Raw genomic sequence first — 18,926 nt, 5'->3', positions numbered from 1 at the left:
AGAAATGTCCATAGGAAGGCTACAGTCACCATTTGGTTTGTGAAGGGCTTGATTTTCCCTCTACAGAGAATTTGGCAACTCATTTTTTTGTGGAACAATTATGAATACTTTGTTAAGATGTATTTGTGGATTCAAATGGTTACTTTTTTCCTGTAGCTCTGACTATAACAATATGAGTGAAATGTGGTTACAACCATTTATGCCGGGGAAGTTGAATGAATGTCCCTGGTTGGGCGTGGTGGCTCACGCCTGTAATCCCAGAACTTTGGGAGGCCGAGGCGGGTGCATTACCTGAGGTCAGGAGTTCAAAACAAGCCTGGCCAACATGGTGAAACCCCATCTCTACAAAAATGCAAAAATTAGCTGGGCATGATGATGGGCGCCTGTACTCCCAGCTACTCGGGAGGCTGAGGCGGGAGATTCGCTTGAACCCAGGAGGCGGAGGTTGTAGTGAGCCGACATCGCACCGTTGCACTCCAGCTTGGGAGGCAGAGTGAGACTCTGTCTCAAAAAAGGAAGAAAAGAAAAAAAAAAAAGAATGACCCTATTGTTTGCGACCACACCCTATAATCACAGTAAAAAACCCCGAAAACCAAACCTGCAGAAACCCAGTGACAAATATTGTTACCTTTGGACACTTGTTTTTCATTTATACCTGCTTCACTGTTCATTTTTTCTAAGTCTTTCTTTGCATCATGTGCTATCAAAAGCAACTTGTGTTTCCTTTAAAGCCAACTGCCCCAGTGAAGTGCCAGTTGGTAAAGAAAAGTCAACAAACCATAAAGGGAAATAAGGAACTGATAGGACTTCAAAGAGCCTTGTTTCTTTCATACTAACACACCTTGGCATCATCGTAGAGGTGGCAGTCCATTATTTCCATGAAAACAAAAACTCCTTCTCTGCCTTTTTAGCAGTTTCACATCAACCTGAGGTGATGGGGGAGTTTATTAGAAGTACTTAAACAGGTAGATAAACTAAGGTGACTATTCTCTGTAAGCCCAGGATCAAAGTTCTAGAGAGAAATGACTTTTAAACTATAAGAGAGACTTCAAATGGTATGAGTACTGAGCCTCCCAGGTGGATCCTACTAGAAGCTCTTGTATGGCAGATGTGTTTATTATTGCTGATGTGAACCCAGCCATTCACCGAGCGTTACACACCAGCATTCACTGAGCACGTACTATGAACCATGTACCATGCTCAATGCTTCATATGCATTATTTCATCGAATCCTCCCAACAAGCCCAAGGGGAGGTATATTCCCATTTTATAGATTGGAAAACGGAGGCTCAGAGACATAATATATTGCCCAAGGTCACCTAGCTGGTATGTGTGGTAGAGCTAGGACTCAACCCATTGTCTGTCTGATGGCAAAGCCCACATTTTACCTTTGAACCATGAACCTGCCTCAGGGATATACAATTTAAACCCCTGTACTCTTTATCTTCAAGACTTTTATGAGTAACTCCTTTTCTCCATTAAAGGTTACTTACCTAAATAATTTGAGATTATCTGCAAGTTTAGGGATATCAGTAATGTCCTCCTAAGAAAAAACAAATAATGTTTCAAAAGCAGGAACTTCATAAGTGATGCTGAAACTCAACCTGCATTGTCTAACATGGCAGTCCCTTGCTACATGTGGCTATTTAAATTTGAATTAATTCACATTAAATAAAATGAAAAACTCAGTTCTTCAGTTACACTCGCCACATTTCCAATAGTTAACTGGGCGTGGGAGTGAGGAGGGCTGGGAGGTGAATGGGGGCCCTGTTGAGGTCCCCTAGGTGGCTGGCAAAATTGTATTTCTTGATTTCGGTGGTGACTTGGGTGACAATTGAATACTCATTTGTTAAGCTGCACATAAGTATATTTTTCACTTTTCTGTTTGTGTCATAGATTACAAAAATGAAAAGCGAGAGATGAAAAAAATGAAAAAATGGATCAAGTACTCCCTATAACTGTCATTCAAGTTAAAAATCTAAATTAGAAATGACTACTTTTATATGCAAACAAAAGACTTTACAATTTTTATATTAGAGTGGGTAACTCCTGCTATACCTAATCACTGATTAAACTTTCAAAGTGAACCTGGTTCAAAGTTCATTCTGGAATGTAGGCTGGTGCCTGTTTTCAAACTGAAAAGCCTATTGTTAGCATTGTGTAAAACTATTAAGGGAGGGAGGACATAACTTTTTATTTATTCTAAAAAGAATTACTTTCCTGTTGTATTTATTTAGTGGAGAAAGTAGACAACAGAGAACTCCAAGTTCATGGGGCCTGTGTCTTCTGTAAGCGTGAGACAGGGCCCTGCATCTCTAAAGAATCTTGGCATTTAGTTTGCATTAAGTATTTGCTCCTGAATGAGACCAATTTCTTATTTGAGGACATTTAATGATAAGAGAACATACATTGAATGCAGAAGAATATAGTAACACAATCTAATCCATGATTACTGTTTACATCCAGTTATGGTGGAGCCACCTCTCTGATTCAATGTGGTTAATAATTATTCCCATGGCTGAAGTTAAATAAAAGGGTGGCACCTCACGAGTGAATTAAACAGGAGGGGAATTTTCAGTTATAAAGCTGACATTCACCTTTCATGGGTAAGGAGAAAGAGACGACAGAACAGTTATCTTTGTTTTGTTGGAGGGTTTTTGTTTATCTCCTGAAGTCAAAAGCATTCAGAAACTTTTTGCAATGTTCCGGAAAAAGGCCACAACTTCTGTCCAGCTTGTCTAGTTGACATGGATGACAAAGTAAATAGAAATAAGGTTTTTATCTGTAAAGAATTTTCTTGGCCGGGCGCGGTGGCTCAAGCCTGTAATCCCAGCACTTTGGGAGGCCGAGACGGGCGGATCACGAGGTCAGGAGATCAAGACCATCCTGGCTAACACGGTGAAACCCCGTCTCTACTAAAAATACAAAAAAAATTAGCCGGGCACGGTTGTGGGCGCCTGTAGTCCCAGCTACTCGGGAGGCTGAGGCAGGAGAATGGCGTGAACCCGGGAGGCGGAGCTTGCAGTGAGCTGAGATCCGGCCACTGCACTCCAGCCCGGGCGACAGAGCGAGACTCCGTCTCAACAAAAAAAAAAAAAAAGAATTTTCTTGGCCAGTCACAGTGGCTCATGCCTGTAATCTCAACACTTTGGGAGGCTGAGGCAGGAGAGTCACTTGAGCCCTGGAGTTAGAGACCGGCCTGGGGAATATGGCAAACCTTGTCTCCACAAAAAATACAAAAATTAGCCAGGCCTGGTAGTGTGTGCCTGTAGTCCCAGCTACTCAGGAGGCTGAGATGGGAGGACTGCTTGAGCCCAGGAGGCTGAGGCTGCAGTGAGCCTTGATTGCACTACTTACTTCAGCTTATCTCAGAAGAAAGAAAAAAAGAAACAATTTTCTCTATTCTGTTCTCACAGTTGCCCCATGCAATAGACAGGGTGGTATTTTCTAGACTTAAGTTTAGGGACCAATTCCACATTCTATGCTAGTGAAGTGGAGCCCTCGGCAGTGGCTCCTTCACACCATGCCAACTTATCCCTAGGAAGAAATACAACACCAAAGTATTGTCTTTAGTAGAAATGAAAATATAGTCCCTTACAGAGCTAACCCGTGAAAAGTTAGCTCTTGCTAGGTTGAAGCTTGTTAGGTGAAGAGAATCTTTTTTTTTTTTTTCAAAATCAGATGAAATATTCTCTTCTAATAAAGAAAAGTTCATTTATACTTGTCAATCAGTTAGAAGAAAGCCACAGTTCCGGGTGATCGGAAAGAGTTCATACCAAAAGGCTGTCTGCTTTTCCACCTTCTAGGGTTACTTCCAAATTAGAAAGCGCTGCTTCTATTTCGTCAACCTCGGACTCGCTTGTAAAATCCTGTGTTTCGGCAGACGACGACAGTTTGCTAATGTGGTACTAAAATGAAAACAGAAATTTTAGAAATGTTGTAAACAGAAATGTTATACATATAAATGAATCCATTAGCCATTTTTTTTCCTTTGAGGACTATTCCCTTGGAATACTGAACATTTTCTAAGAGGAGATCTCCTTCCCGTGTGGGGAAAATGACATTTTAACCTGAGTCATTCTGAGGTCCATGGTTAGTCATGTTACAGCTGGTTCTTTCTCATCACTGAGTGTGCTTACAGTAGGGAAGAGATAATAATTGCAAGACCAGTGTCTTACATAGGATGTGAGCGTGTGTGGATGATGAGGAACATTTTAAATTAAAAATTTGTTCTGCTCTGAAGAAGAAAGCAAAATAAAAAATACAGAAAAAAATTGCTCTCTTTATTTTCAGATATTTCTTCAAAGAAAAAAAAAACTAGTATGAAGCATATGAAACTTTAAGCAGAACAAACTTGGTTTGTCTCCTTCCAGAGAAAAGGTACTGAAGTCCCCATACCTGTAGAGCTGCAAAGATCAACATTTCTTCCTCTGTGCAATCAATTTCTTCTAGGAGAATGGCCCACCTGGCTTGTTCGTAGAGTTGGTTTATTCGGACAGCATCGTACTAGAGATAAAAACAGAGGTGTGTGTGTAACGAGGTATATTTACATCCCACAATACAAAAATTCTGAAACAGCTGAGGCCATTCTCTGTTAATCAGATGCAGCAAACTTCAGCTCAGGTAAATGAAAGGAACACTTCTATTGTGCCAAATACTCAGCCTTTTTAAAAAAAATTTTTTTTTAAATTTTTTATTTTTTTTGAGACAGGGTCTCACTCTGTCGCTTAGGCTGGAGTGCAGTGGTGCAATCTTGGCTCACTGCAACATCCGCCTCCTGGGTTCATACAATTCTTGTGCCCCAGCCTCCCAAGTAGCTGGGACTACAGGCGTGTGCCACCACACCTGGCTAATGTTTGTATTTTTTTGTAGAGACAGGGTTTTGCCATGTTGCCCAGGCTGGTCTCAAACTCCTGTGCTCAAACAATCTACCCATCTCAGTCCCACAAAGTGCTGGGATTACCGGTGTGAGCCACTGCGCCTGGCCCTCCAGCCCATTTTACTTCTGAATTCAGAACTGACTTACTTCAAACATTTTCCAGAGCTGCTGCTGCTTCTTCACAACCTAACTTTGATTCCATTATTTTCTCTCTCTTTTATCTACATATTGGTAGTAATAGATAGTAAAAATGGTTCATACGATAAACAGTACAATAGATAAACAGTGTAACAGAAGGGATCCCCATGCTGATCTGCAAGCCCAGTGCAATCCCAAGCAGAATCTGATGGGAATTTTTTAATGAAACTTTATACAAGCTGATTCTCAAGTTAAGTTGGAAGACACAATGTTCAAATATTGCCAAGAAACGGAAAAAGAACAATGTTGAGTAAAGCACTTGTCGTCCCAGACATTAAAACCTATTATAAAGTTGCAGTAAATAAAATGATATGGTACTAGTGTAGCGATTGGTAAAGTGTCAATAAAACCTCATCTAAAAACAGACTTATGTATGTATATAAATTTAATATAAAATATTAATTTTATATTAAAATATAAAAATGACATTTTATAACAGCAGCGGAAGGAAGAATTCAACACTATAAACAGTGTTGAAAATGCCTAGCCACTTGGAACACAAATCGAAACAAAAAAATAACTTTACACTATCCAAAAATATAAATTACAGATGGATTAAATAATTTAAACATATAAAACCACAATAAGATACTACTTCACACCTACTATAATGGCTCTTATCTAAAAGACAGGTAATAACCAGTGTTGGTGAGGCTGTGGAGAAATTGGAACCCTTGTGCACTGCTAGGTGTAAAATGATGCAGCCTCTGTAGAAAAGTTTGGCAGTTCTTTAAAAAGTTAAACATAGAATATAATCCATCAGTCCTACTCCTACATGTACACCCAGACAAACTGAAAGTGGCATCCAAACACATACTTGTACAATAATGTTTACAGCAATAATACTCATAATAGCCAAAAGGTAGAAACAGTCCAGATGTACATCAACAGCTGAATGGATAAATAAAATGCTGTACACATACAATAGAACACTATTCAGCCTTAAAAAGGAATGGAATTCTGGCTGGGCACAGTGGCTCACACCTGTAATCCTAGCACTTTGAGAGGCAGAGGTGGGCAGATCACTTGAGGTCATGAGTTTGAGACCCACCTGGCCAACATGGTGAAACCCTGACTCTACTAAAAATACAAAAATTAGCCGGGCATGGTGGCAGGCGCATGTCATCCCACCTACTTGGGAGGCTGAGGTGGGACAATTACTTGAACCTGGGAGGCAGAGGTTGCAGTGAGCTGAGATTGCACCACTGCACTCCAGCCTGGGCAATGAGAGTGAGACTGCCTCAGAAAAAAAAAAAAAAAAAAAGAAGAAGAAAAAAGAAAAAAAAAAGAGGAATGAAATTCTGATACATGATACAATATGAATGAGCTTGAAGATACTGTGCTAAGTGAAATAAACCAAATACAAAAAATCAAATACTGGATGACTTCACTTATAAAACTATCAGAATAGGCAAATTCATAGAGACAGAAAGTAGAATAGAGGTTACCGGGGCAAGGGAGAGAAGGCAATGAAGAATTACTGTTTAGTGGGTACAGAGTTTCTTTTTGGGATGATAAGAAAGTTTTGAAAATGGACAGTGGCCCAACCTGGGCAACATAGCAAGACTCTTGTCTCTATTTTTTAAAAAAGTGGCTCGTGCCTATAGTCCCAGATACTTGGGAGGTTGAGGCAGGAGGATTGCTTGAGGCCAGGAATTCAAGATCACCCTAGGCAACATGATGAGTCTCTGCTGTTTCTACAAAAAATAAAATAAAATAAATTATCCAGGCATGGTGGCATGCACCTGTTCCAGCTACTCAGGAGGCTGAGGTTGGAGGATTGCTTGAGCCTAGGAGTTTGAGGGTGCAGGGAGCTATGATCACAGCCTGGGTGACAGAGAGAGACTCTAGCTCAGGAAAAAAAAAAAAAAAAAAGAGAGAGAGAGAAAATAGATAGTGGTGATAGTTTCACAACACTGTGAATATCCTTAATGCTACTAAATTGTGCATCTAAAAATGGTTAAAATGGTAAATATTATGTATATTTTACAATAAAAAATCAAAGAAAAAATTCCAAACGAATACATGAATGTTCATGGCAGTATTATCCATAACAGTCAAACAGTGAAAACAATCCAAATGTTCACTGATTGATGAATGAATGTAGTATACATAAACAAGGAAATATTAGCGTTAAAAAGACATAAAATATAATACATACTATAATAGGAATGAATGAATGAATTCCGAAAATACTATGCTAAGTGAAAAAAATTATTCATAAAGTACCACATTTTGTGTAATTCCACTTATAGGAGGTTTCCAGAATAGGCAAATCCACAGAGATAGAAAATAGACTGATGATTGCCCAGGGCTGGGAGGGTAGGAGAGAACTGGGGAGTGATTGCCACTGGGTATGGAGTTTCTTACTGAGGTGATGAAAATGTTCTGAAATTAGATGGTGGTTAACGGTTGCACAACTCTGTGAATATACTAAAAACCACTGAATTGTACATATCAAACAGGTAAATGTGTGGCATGTAAATTGCATCTCAAAAAGCTATTATAAAACAGCTAAACAGAAAAACCATGACTATTATTAGATGGACACATGAGGGAATACCTTCTGTAATCTTTAAATGGGGAAGTCTATTCCAAGCAAGACAAGAGGCCTAAAAGTTATGATGCAAAGGCTGCCCTGACAACCTAAAATTAAACATTTTTTTTTTTTTTTTGAGACGGAGTCTCGCTCTGTCACCCAGGCTGGAGTGCAGTGGCCGGATCTCAGCTCACTGCAAGCTCCGCCTCCCGGGTTCACGCCATTCTCCTGCCTCAGCCTCCCGAGTACCTGGGACTACAGGCGCCCGCCACTGCGCCCGGCTAGTTTTTTGTATTTTTTAGTAGAGACGGGGTTTCACCGTGTTAGCCAGGATGGTCTCGATCTCCTGACCTTGTGATCCGCCCGTCTCGGCCTCCCAAAGTGCTGGGATTACAGGCTTGAGCCACCGCGCCCGGCCAACATTTTTAATGGTAAAAAAAATCCTAAAGAAGGTTATAAATGTATAAAATGTAGGATAGAGATTGAAAAAAATATTTGAAATATTTGAATAATTTTAAAAATTTGTAATAAATATAAAAAATGATGTCCATCATATACAAAGTACTCCTATAAATCATATGAAAAGTATAAATAATTCAATAGAGTTTGTGGCAAATATATAAACAGGCAATTCACAGAAGAAAGCAAAATGGCCATAAAAACATTGGAAAAGATGCTCAATCTCACTAATTACTAGAGAATTCGAACTAAAGCAAGATGACCTAATTTCCATTTTCCTATCACATCTACCTACATTACAAATACTGGTAATGTTTGATGTTGGTGAGGATATGGGGATATCAGCCCTTTCACAGATGCTGTTAGTAGAAAGGTAATTTGGTGATATAAAGCTTTTAGTATCATTTTGCCCTTTGATAAGCACATCCAGTGTTACTGTTCCAAAGAAATGTAAGCACTTGTGAGATACTTCTACAAGAATGTTCAGCACATTAAGTCCTGATAAACTACAGTTTAGCCTTTCCTTTGATTATTTTTCATTGGTTAAAAAAAGTGAGTCCGACTTATTTATACTGACATAAAAGATAGCCATGATATGTTATGAAGAAACAAGAAACAAGTTACAGAGCAAACAAGTGATCCTACTTATCTAGGGAACACAAAGTCTTGAAAATCTATTCAAAAATATGTTTGTAAACATGTCTACAAAAGTCTGCAAGGATGGTTGGTCATGAAGTTGTTAACTGTGGCTGCCTCTTAGGAGAATGGTCATGGTACAGAACTGTTTTCCATTTTTACTCTAAATAATTTCTTTCTTATTTTGTTTGTTTATTTATTTTTGATTTTACTCTAATTTCTTTCTTATTATGTTTGTTTGTTTATTTATTTTTGAGATAGAGTCTCACTCTGTTGCCCAGGCTGGAGTGCCATGGCACAATCTCCGCTCACTGCAACCTCTGCCTCCCAGGTTCAAGTGATTCTCTTGCCTCAGCTTCCTGAGTAGCGGGGATTACAGGTGCCCGCCACCATGCTCTGCTAATTTTTTTTTTTTTTGTATTTTTAGTAGAGACAGGATTTCACCATGCTGGCAAGGCTCGTCTCAAACTCCCAATGTCAGGTGATTCACCCGCCTCGGCCTCCCAAAGTGCTGGGATTAAGGCATGAGCCACTGTGCCCACCCTATGTTTGAGTTTTAAAAAATAATTTAATTGTAGTAAAATATATGAAACATAATATTTACCATCTTAACCATCACCCCCTGTTTTTTAGAGGCAGGGTCTCACTCTGTCATGCAGGGTGTAATGCAGTGGTGCAATCAGAGCTCACTGCAGCCTTGAACTCCTGGGCTCCAGCAATACTCCTGCTTCAGCCTCCCCAGCAGTTGGGACTACAGGTGTGAGCCACCACACTTGGCTAATTTTTTCTTTTCTTTTTTTTTGTAGAGACAGGGTCTCACTATGTTGTCCAGGCTGATGTTGAACTCCTGGCCACAAGCCTTCCTTACATGTTGGCCTCCCAATGTGCTGGAATTATAGGTGTGAGCCACCATGTCAGGCCTGATCTTAACCATTTTTAAGTATACAGTTCAGTGGCATTAAGCATATTCACACTGTTGTGCAACCATCATCACCATCTATAGAAGGCTTTTCATCTTGCACAACTGAAACTGTATACCCATTAAAAAAAAGGCCCCCCCCCTTTTTTTTTTTTTTTACCGTGAATATACATTTTAATATGAGGTTGGTACAAAATTAATTGCGGTTTTTGCCATTGAAAGTAATGGCAAAAACTGCAATTAATTTTGCACCAACCTAACCTATCCTTTGGAAAAAAATACTAACGTTGAAGAAAACATGGAAGAGGACTAGAAAGATACTCTGAGTACCTAAGCAGATTTATCATGAGTTGATTAGCATTGGTTTGTTTTTCCTTTCGTATTAACCTTATGCATACTAAGAAAAAGGGTGATAAGCAATGTAAAAATCTAAGGTAAGCCAAAACCAGCCAACAGTGTTGCTATCAGATAAAGGGGAAACATGACCTGTTGCACAGGCATGCTCCTTCTCAGCACCTTTTTTTTTTTTTTTTAAAGACAGAGTCTTGCTCTGTCACCTAGACTGGAGTGCAGTGGCGCGATCTTGGCTTACTGCAACCTCCGCCTCGTGGGTTCAAGTGATTCTTATGCTTTAGCCTCCTGAGTAGCTGGGATTGCAGATGGGCCCCACCACATTCGGCTCATTTTTTTGTATTTTTAGTAGAAATAGAGTTTCACTCTTTGGCCAGGCTGGTCTTGAACTCCTGACCTCAGGTGATCCGCCCGCCTCGGCCTCCCAAAGTGCTGGGATTACAGGCGTGAACCACCACGCCCAGCCCTTCTCAGCACTTCTAAGGCTTCAGGGAAAGGAAGACAAATGCAGAACCAAGTGTGTGGGATTTAGGGCACTTCAATGGTAAAAATCTTAAAGTCTGTCATGTTTTATGAACTTTGCCAGGTGTCACGGAACACCTGAGGAGCTGGTGCAGAATCTTCCAAAAACGAATGAAAACAAAATATACATGAGAATATTCATGGCAGCCTTATTCGTAATAGCCCCAAGCTGTAAACAGTCCAATGTCGCTCAGCTAGTGAACAAATAAACAAAATGTGGTACATTCATACAACAGGCTACCACTCAGCAATAAAAAGGAATGCACTATGAACGCACACAACAACATATACAGCACAAAGACATGATGCCTTGTGCAGGAATCCAGACATAAGATTGCATGTGGTATGAGGCCATCTGTATGAAATTTCTAGAAAAGGCAAAATTCAAGACACAAAGCAGACCAGTGGTCATCTGGGGCTGAGGCTGAGGCCAGGGACTGACCAAAAATGGTTCTGGGGAAGAGGTGTTTCATTTTATTTTAATTAATTAATTAATTAGTTAATTTATTTTTATTTGAGACGGAGTCTTGCTCTGTCGCCCAGGCTGGAGGGCAGTGGTGTGATCTCGGCTCACTGCAACCTCCACTGCCCGGGTTCAAGTGATTCTCCTGCCTCAGCCTCCTACCACACCTGGCTAATTTTTTGTACTTTTAGTAGAGACGGGGTTTTGCTATGTTGGCCAAGCTGGTTTTGAACTCCTGACCTCAGGTGATCTGCCTGCCTTGGCCTCCCAAAGTGCCGGGATTATAGGCGTGAGCCACCACACCCAGCCAGAAGTGGTTTTAAAATTGGATTGGGGTGAAGGTTACACACCCGTATAAACTGATAAAAAATCATTGTAGCGTATACTTAATGGGTGAATTTATGGCATGTAAATTATAGTGCAATCAAGACATAACAACTAAAAAACCACATACCAAAAAACCCATGCAGCCAATCTCTCCCCAAAAGACTCCTGCTATAATTCAGTTTACAGATGGAATCTAAATAGCAGGTGGAGCCACTAAAATCTGAATGGAATTGACATACTGTCGTATCTAGCTGTCTGTCTGTCAGTCACTCAGTCCCAGTGTTTATAATGCTAATGCTGTAGGAGTCTCAGTGGGAAGTTAAGTTACTCAATAAGGCTTCTCTCAATGCAGTGAAAAGAAAATTTAAAAAATTAATAAAATCTTCCATACCTGAACATCCTAACACCTCTCTACAAGCCAAATAAAACAATTCTTTGAAAGAACATGAATTACATAAAAGTTATCTACATTTACAGAAAAATGTAGATTTTTTCTGTAAAATCTACAGAAAAAATGTCTTAACCAGGGTCTGGGATGTCTTAACCAGCTACAGGATGAGCTCTGTCTCTTGCCAAGTAACAGGATTTCTCTGACGCATCCAGCAAAGCTCTGGAGTTTGCTCTCTGGAAGCCTGTTCCCATTTCTCTGTCTGTGATGCAGATGATGCTGCATCACAAGGTTCCAGATCTTTCACAGGTCATTAACAGGCATCCTATAGGACTTCCCCCCGACACTCCCGCCCCGAGAACTCTTTCAGTGGGTTCTCCAGTGACTTAGAAACAAATTTTTTTCCTTGGTGGGGTTGGCTACTCATACCCTCTCGTTGGCCCTTTTTTTTGCTTAATTGAAAATAGAGCGGGCATGGTGGCTCATGACTGTAATCCCAGCACTTTGGGAGGCCAAGGCGGGAGGATCTCTTGAGGTCAGGAATTCGAGACCAGCCTGGCCAACATGGTGAAACCCCATCTCTACTAAAAATGCAAAAATTAGCCGGGTGTGGTGGTGCATGCCTGCAGTCCCAGCTACTCGGGAGGCTGAGGCAGGAGAATCGCTTGAACCTGGGAGGCAGAGGTTGCAGTGAGCCGAGATTGTGCCACTGCACCCCAGCCTGGGTGACAGAGTGAAACTGTGTCTCAAAAAACAAAACAAAGCAAGACAAAACAAAACAAAAAAAACAGAAAATAGAAACCCCAAGCTGGAACCACATGGGTTCTGCCACCTCTCCACTCCTTGAATCCCTGTTTCTCCTGGTCTAGTCAGTTCAGTAAACCCTCCACCCTTGTCCGTCATTCCAACAACCAGCAAGAAAAGCAAATAATAAAACCTACTTGTCATAGTTTTCCTGCTCTTTCTTAAGAAGGGGTTACTATTTAGATCTAATTACTTAAGATTGTCTATTGGCCCAGGAGCAGCTTTCAGTATCCTCCAGGCCTCTTATTAAAACAGATGTGCTTTTCCTGTACTGAACACTAAAATACTATAAACTATCAGAGTTCTAAAATGTGTGTTTTTTTAATTCACAAATTTTGAACACATTTAAAAAGGGGCAAAAGAGTATATGATAAACGAATTCATTATGAATGAATTTGAAAGGGACAAAATAGTGTTCAATAAAAAGTGAGTCCCCCTCTCTACCTTGTCCCCCAGAAATGGCAGCTTCTCTATGGGCTGTTTTGCATCTTTTAATAATACACCTGGAGTCTGTTTCACATCAAAAAAGAACTTTTTAAAAACAATATGGTATGAATGTATCATAATGTATTTAACCAATTCTCTAGCTATGGACATTTAGGTGGTTTCCAATCTTTTCCTAAAACAATATAATAACCGCCCTTGTATACCCACATATCAGTTTGCATGTGTGAGTCTAGCTGTGCTATAAATACCTAGGAGTGGATTTGCTGAATCAAAGCTATGTAGAACTGTAATTCTGATACTGCCAAATTGCACTCCATAGACTAATTTCTACTTTGACCTACAAGCATTCTATGAGAGAGCACATTTCCTGACACTCTTGCCAAGAAAGTATGTGAAACTTTTTGATCTTTGCCACTATAAAGCATTATAGTTCCTTTGCTATGAACTATATATTTACATCCTTTGCTCATTAGTCTACTGGGTTGTTGGTCTTCTTATTATTGATTTTTAGGAGCTCTTTACATATTAGAGAAATTCGTCTGTTGTTTGTAGCATGTGTTGTAAAGACTTTCACTTTGTTATAGTTTTTTTTTTTTCTTTTTTGGCCAGGTATAAAATTTTCATTTTTTTATTAAAATGTACCACTCTTTTCTTTTCTGGATTTTTCATTTTTTGAGTCTATTATTATTATTGTTATTATTTTATTTATTTATTTTGGGAGACAGAGTTTTGCTCTCGTTGCGCAGGCTGTATGTAGTACAATGGCGTGATCTCGGCTCACTGCAACCTCTGCCTCCCGGGTTCAAGTGATTCTCCTGCCTTGGTCTCCCAAGTAGCTGGGATTACAGGCACATGCCACCATGCCTGGCTATTTTTTGTATTTTTAGTAGAGATGGGGTTTCACCATGTTGGCCAGGCTGGTCTCGAACTTCTAACCTCAGGTGATGCACCCACCTTGGCCTCCCAAAGTACTGTGATTACAGGCATAAGCCCCTGCTCCCGGTGAGTCTATTATTTTTGAAATGTTGAATTCTAGCATTTTATATATCTGAGATTTTTTTGTTGTTTGTTTTTTGTTTTTTTGTTTTTTTGTTTTTTGAGATGGAGTCTCGCTCTGTCGCCCAGGCTGGAGTGCAGTGGCCGGATCTCAGCTCACTGCAAGCTCCGCCTCCTGGGTTCACGCCATTCTCCTGCCTCAGCCTCCCGAGTAGCTGGGACTACAGGCGCCCACCACCTCGCCCGGCTAGTTTTTTGTATTTTTTTTAGTAGAGACGGGGTTTCACCGTGTTAGCCAGGATGGTCTCGATCTCCTGACCTCGTGATCCGCCCGTCTCGGCCTCCCAAAGTGCTGGGATTACAGGCTTGAGCCACCGCGCCCGGCCTATATCTGAGATTTTAATCAGCACCTGTTACTAAGGACCTGTGGCCACTACGAATCTCTCTGAAAGCCAGAGAAGCTCCCTAGTCCTCACTGTAGATTTTAGTTCCTACTTGTAGGGTGCCTTGTAAATTTGCAGGGGCTTCATGGGTGCTCTTTCCTTTTCTTAGATTTGATTATAGCTGCCACGAGAACCCGAATTACACCTTAAATTTCTATATCCCCCTATATTTATGCAGCACACAGTAGGAGTCTTAAACTTGATTTTATCTATAGTACTCATAATTGTAAGAGATGGGGAAGGGAATATCGCCATAAGTACTAAAGTGGTTGAGGATCACAGGGTCCCCCAAAACCATGTCCTGCTCTCCTGAGTCTTCCTGTCACCTTTGGGTTGACAGTTTCTGTGTGGCTGTTAGATTCAAATAGGTTTCACTTTTTAGGCTATGAAGAGGGAGCTCCTCACCAATTAAGCAAGCAGAGGCTAGAGGCCAAAGAGCCAGAGACAACAGCCCTTGTGACCCTCAGCTTCGTGTCCTTGTCCCCTTCTGAAGTATAATTCGTTTGATTTCTTCCACTTTTTAGACAAATACATATTTAACCCTGCTCCTCTACATGTATGCTAATAGTCTGCCATTATCTGGCTTATTTGACTGTGAAGTCACTTACATGTTCCCGACAGTTTTTCAGGGGGCAGATGACTCAGCTGCATTCTTTTTAGCTCAAGCTTAGTTCTGAGGCAGGGGATTGAATGGGGGAGTCTCTTGGCAAAGAAACTACTGGAAGGGTCCCCAAGGACCCTATGAGTCCGTGGGCTGAGTGATCCTATCATCGATCAGGTGCCTGAACTGGGAAAACCTGACTCACAGCATGTGGGGTGAGGGGCAAAGAAAGTACCAGATGCGGTCTCTGTCTCCGAGGACTTGGTTGTCTATTTGTAGAAAAAAATCCACAGACATGGCATGAGTACTGAAATTTACGGTATTCAGCTGTGGCTCGGAGAAGGCAAAGGCCCATGTGACCAAGAGTAGAGAAAAGCTCCTTTCTGGAAAGAATGGAACCTGAATGTGGCCTCAGAGCCGGGGTTCTGATTCTGGGGTTCTTGGACTTGGAAGTTTGATTACCAGTGGTCCACAAGCTCGTATGAGGAAACACAACGTCTCCAATTGCACCGACTTCTAATGGAAATGTAGCATTTCCTCTCAGGATGAGCGCGAGCCATAAACCACAGCATTGCAGAGGACTTGTCACTCTGTGACCACCAGAATCAAGATTTTTTTTCCTTCTGTATGCCAGTTGTTGCTTCTGTCTTCAAGCAATGCTCACCCACATCACTACTTTGAAATTATGGTAGTTTTAAGAACTACCACCAGATCTTCTTTATTCAATTAACTAAAAATATGTTACTATATACATTTTCAAAAAGGGTTTGGCCACTGCAGTTTAATATAACTGTTTCATTTTGTAGTCCTATGTGTTTTATCTTATTAATTTGAAAACATCATTTTAATATACAACAGTTTTGAGTTCTCAGTACCCAGCTTAGTTCTTGGCCTACAGTAGTTGCTCAATAAATAAACACATAAACAAACAACAGATGGGGCACAGATTTGAATAGATAAGACAGGACCAAATCACTGACTTAGTAATTGGAAAATGCATGGGCATATTTTATTTATGTATTACCTATTTTCAGAAAAAAATGTAAGGTAGCTTATTAGAACAGATGGCATACAACAGGATAGCTTAAATTAAGAGTTAAGCAAGGAAACACTAAAGTTGAGTCGTGAATGAGGCTTAAAAATAAAATCACGTAAAAGTATGGACTTGGTTTTAGCAGACAATGCAAAAACAAAAACAAAAACAAAAACAAAAAAACCTGGACAGTTGCATAATTCACAGTACACTTAAAAGCTAAGCCAATTGTGTAGAAGAAGCAGTACAGTAATTTCTCCTGAAGATTTTATCGAAGGAAAGCCAAAATTTGCGCTTTTGTCATGATTCACTTATGCATTACAGACACAAGCTTGGTCCACGGGATACAAATCAAGGACTGAGCAGGAACTTCTCCTTAGAAATGACAAGGAACAAGGTTTGTTTTGAAGATGCCAGCTGGGGAACCAGTGGAAGCTGAGGTGAGCCTTTGCAGACCAGACCTAAAGTCAGGATGAAGGAGAAGACAATGCCTCTTACGAGAGGTGGAAACGCTGCTGTAGATGAGAAAGGGTCTGTACAGAAAGGCTGACCGAGGCAAGCTCCTCCAAGTGTCTGGCAGTGAATGGAAAAGAGCAACAAGCACAAAACAGTGATGGGAGCTGTGACATGGGGACCCTGCGCACTCAGAGGACCAGTCATCCAGTTCATATCGTCGACACTGGGCCATTGTACCGCTGACTCTCAGCTCTGCAAGCGGGCTCATCAGGAGCAAGGACGAGGCAGAAGTTCAAAGAACTTATCTCACTCCTCATTAGTTATTCTAATAGCCTCCAGGGGGAGATGTGCAGTGAAAATGGAATTGGCGACCAGCTGGGTGACCAGGTAAGAAAAAGGGATTACATAGATGATCCCTTTTCCTCAATTCCAAAGAGTAAGCAAGCACTGGAGTGCAGTCCTGTGTGCACCATCATGTGATCCCAGCTTGTTCATGGGAACCTGCCTTTAACCCTGACCTCTGACAACTCCTTTCCTTCCTCAGCATTAAGAACTCTGGCCGGATGCAGTGGCTCATGCCTGTAATCCCAGCACTTTGGGAGGCCGAGGGAGGAGGATCGTGTGGTCAGGAGTTCGAGACCAACCTGGCCAATATAGTGAAACCCCATCTTTACTAAAAATACAAAAATTAGCTGGGTGTGGTTGCATGAGCCTGTAGTTCCAGCTACTCGGGAGGCTGAGGCAAAATAATTGCTTGAACCCGGGAGGTGGAGGTTGCAGTGAGCCGAGATCGTGCCACTGCACTCCAACCTGGGTGACAGAGCAAGACTCTGTCTCAATTAAAAAAAAAAGAACTCCAGCTCTGTGAGTCGCTCTCATCTTGTTTGACCATTCCTGTGAATGGAGGGGGCAGTGCATGCCACGCTAGGTGCAAAGATCCCCAGAGACTCCGGCTAACTCCGTAGCAGCTTGCTGTGCCCAGTAGAAACCAAAGGATAAAAATTCAGAGACCAGGGTCCATGTATCAGTCTCACCCTGCAGGGCTAAACAGGCGATCACACAAATAAATTCATCCTCATTTTCATAACCAAACACCTCAATTTTATACTTCCATGCATTCATATTAAAAAGAGAAAGACAAAAGAGAAAAAGTTGCTTACTTTAGGATTCAAGTCGAAGAAAGAGTAGTATTTAAATCGTAACAGCAGCTGCTCATCCTCTTGGATGCCTTGTTCCATAAGGGAGCGCGAGGAGTCTAGCCAACTAGAAAACGACAGCATGAGTTTTAGAAGCCAATCAATTTTACATATATATCCATTATATTATTATGTCATATATTATATTCTACATATATATATATCCTTGAACAAAATCAGGGTATGTAATACAGACTGAGTATCCCTAATTTGAAAATCTGAAATGCTCCAAAATCTGACAGTTTCTCAAAGGAGATGCTCAAAGGAAATGCTCACTGAAGCATTTTTGTTTTGTTTTGTTTTTGAGCCAGAGTCTTGCTCTGTCGCCTAGGCTGGAGTGCAGTGGTGCAATCTCGGCTCACTGCAGCCTCTGCCTCCCGGGTTCAAGCGATTCTCTTGCCTCAGCCTCACGAGTAGCTGGGACTACAGATGCCTGCCACCATGCCCAGCTAAGTTTTGTATTTTCAGTAGAGAGGGAGGGTTTCACCATGTTGGCCAGGCTAGTCTCGAACTCCTGACCTCAGGTGATTTGCCTGCCTTGGCCTCCCAAAAGTGCTGGGATTATAGGCATGGGCCACTGTGCCTGGCCTTGCTGAAGCATTTTGAATTTCAGGATTTTGGATTAGGTATGCTCAACTGGTGAGTATAATGCAAATATCCCCAAACTTTAAAAAATGTAAAAAATAAATTCTGAAATCCAAAACACTTCTAGTCTCAAGCATTTCGGATAAGGGATACTCAACCTGTATAACCAAAAATCAGTAAGCACATAATAATAGCTTGTATTTGCATTTTGTCTTTTTTTTTTTTTTTTTTTTGAGACGGAGTCTCACTTTGTCACCCAGGCTGGAGTGCAGTGGCCGGATCTCACCTCACTGTAAGCTCCGCCTCCCGGGTTCACGCCATTCTCCTGCCTCAGCCTCCCGAGTAGCTGGGACTACAGGCGCCCGATACCTCGCCCGGCTAGTGTTTTTGTATTTTTTAGTAGAGATGGGGTTTCACCATGTCAGCCAGGATGGTCTCGATCTCGTGACCTCATGATCCGCCCGCCTCAGCCTCCCAAAGTGCTGGGATTATAGGCTTGAGCCACCGCGCCCAGCCAGCATTTTGTCTTATAGTTTTCAAAGTGCTTTATAGATTTTTTTTTCTCATGGATACTCTAAAGTAATCCAATGAAGGGGCTGGGGCAGTTCTTACTACCTCATCTTTCTAGACAAAGAGATTTAGTCTGAGTGACATTAGATCATCCTTAAAGGTCACAGGCCTCAG

The 18,926-nt window shown here is 41.2% G+C and overlaps 1 protein-coding gene across 5 annotated transcripts in view; it reads right to left on the bottom strand.

The window, feature by feature from the left end:
• FERMT1 (FERM domain containing kindlin 1) overlaps nt 1-18,926 on the bottom strand; it is a 53,839-nt gene that overhangs the window by 19,701 nt on the left and 15,212 nt on the right. For all 5 annotated transcript variants that reach the window (XM_005568385.5, XM_005568384.5, XM_005568387.5 and 2 more), the window contains 4 exons: nt 17,622-17,724; nt 4,399-4,506; nt 3,777-3,908; nt 1,494-1,543 (listed from right to left, as the gene is read on the bottom strand). In XM_005568385.5, the coding sequence (XP_005568442.3) occupies nt 1,494-1,543; nt 3,777-3,908; nt 4,399-4,506; nt 17,622-17,724 (393 nt within the window). The remainder of the gene's footprint in view (nt 1-1,493; nt 1,544-3,776; nt 3,909-4,398; nt 4,507-17,621; nt 17,725-18,926) is intronic.

Source organism: Macaca fascicularis, chromosome 10, assembly GCF_037993035.2.
Source record: "Macaca fascicularis isolate 582-1 chromosome 10, T2T-MFA8v1.1".
In the NCBI taxonomy this organism is placed as follows: domain Eukaryota; kingdom Metazoa; phylum Chordata; class Mammalia; order Primates; family Cercopithecidae; genus Macaca; species Macaca fascicularis.
This window is presented reverse-complemented; position numbering and strand designations above follow the sequence as displayed.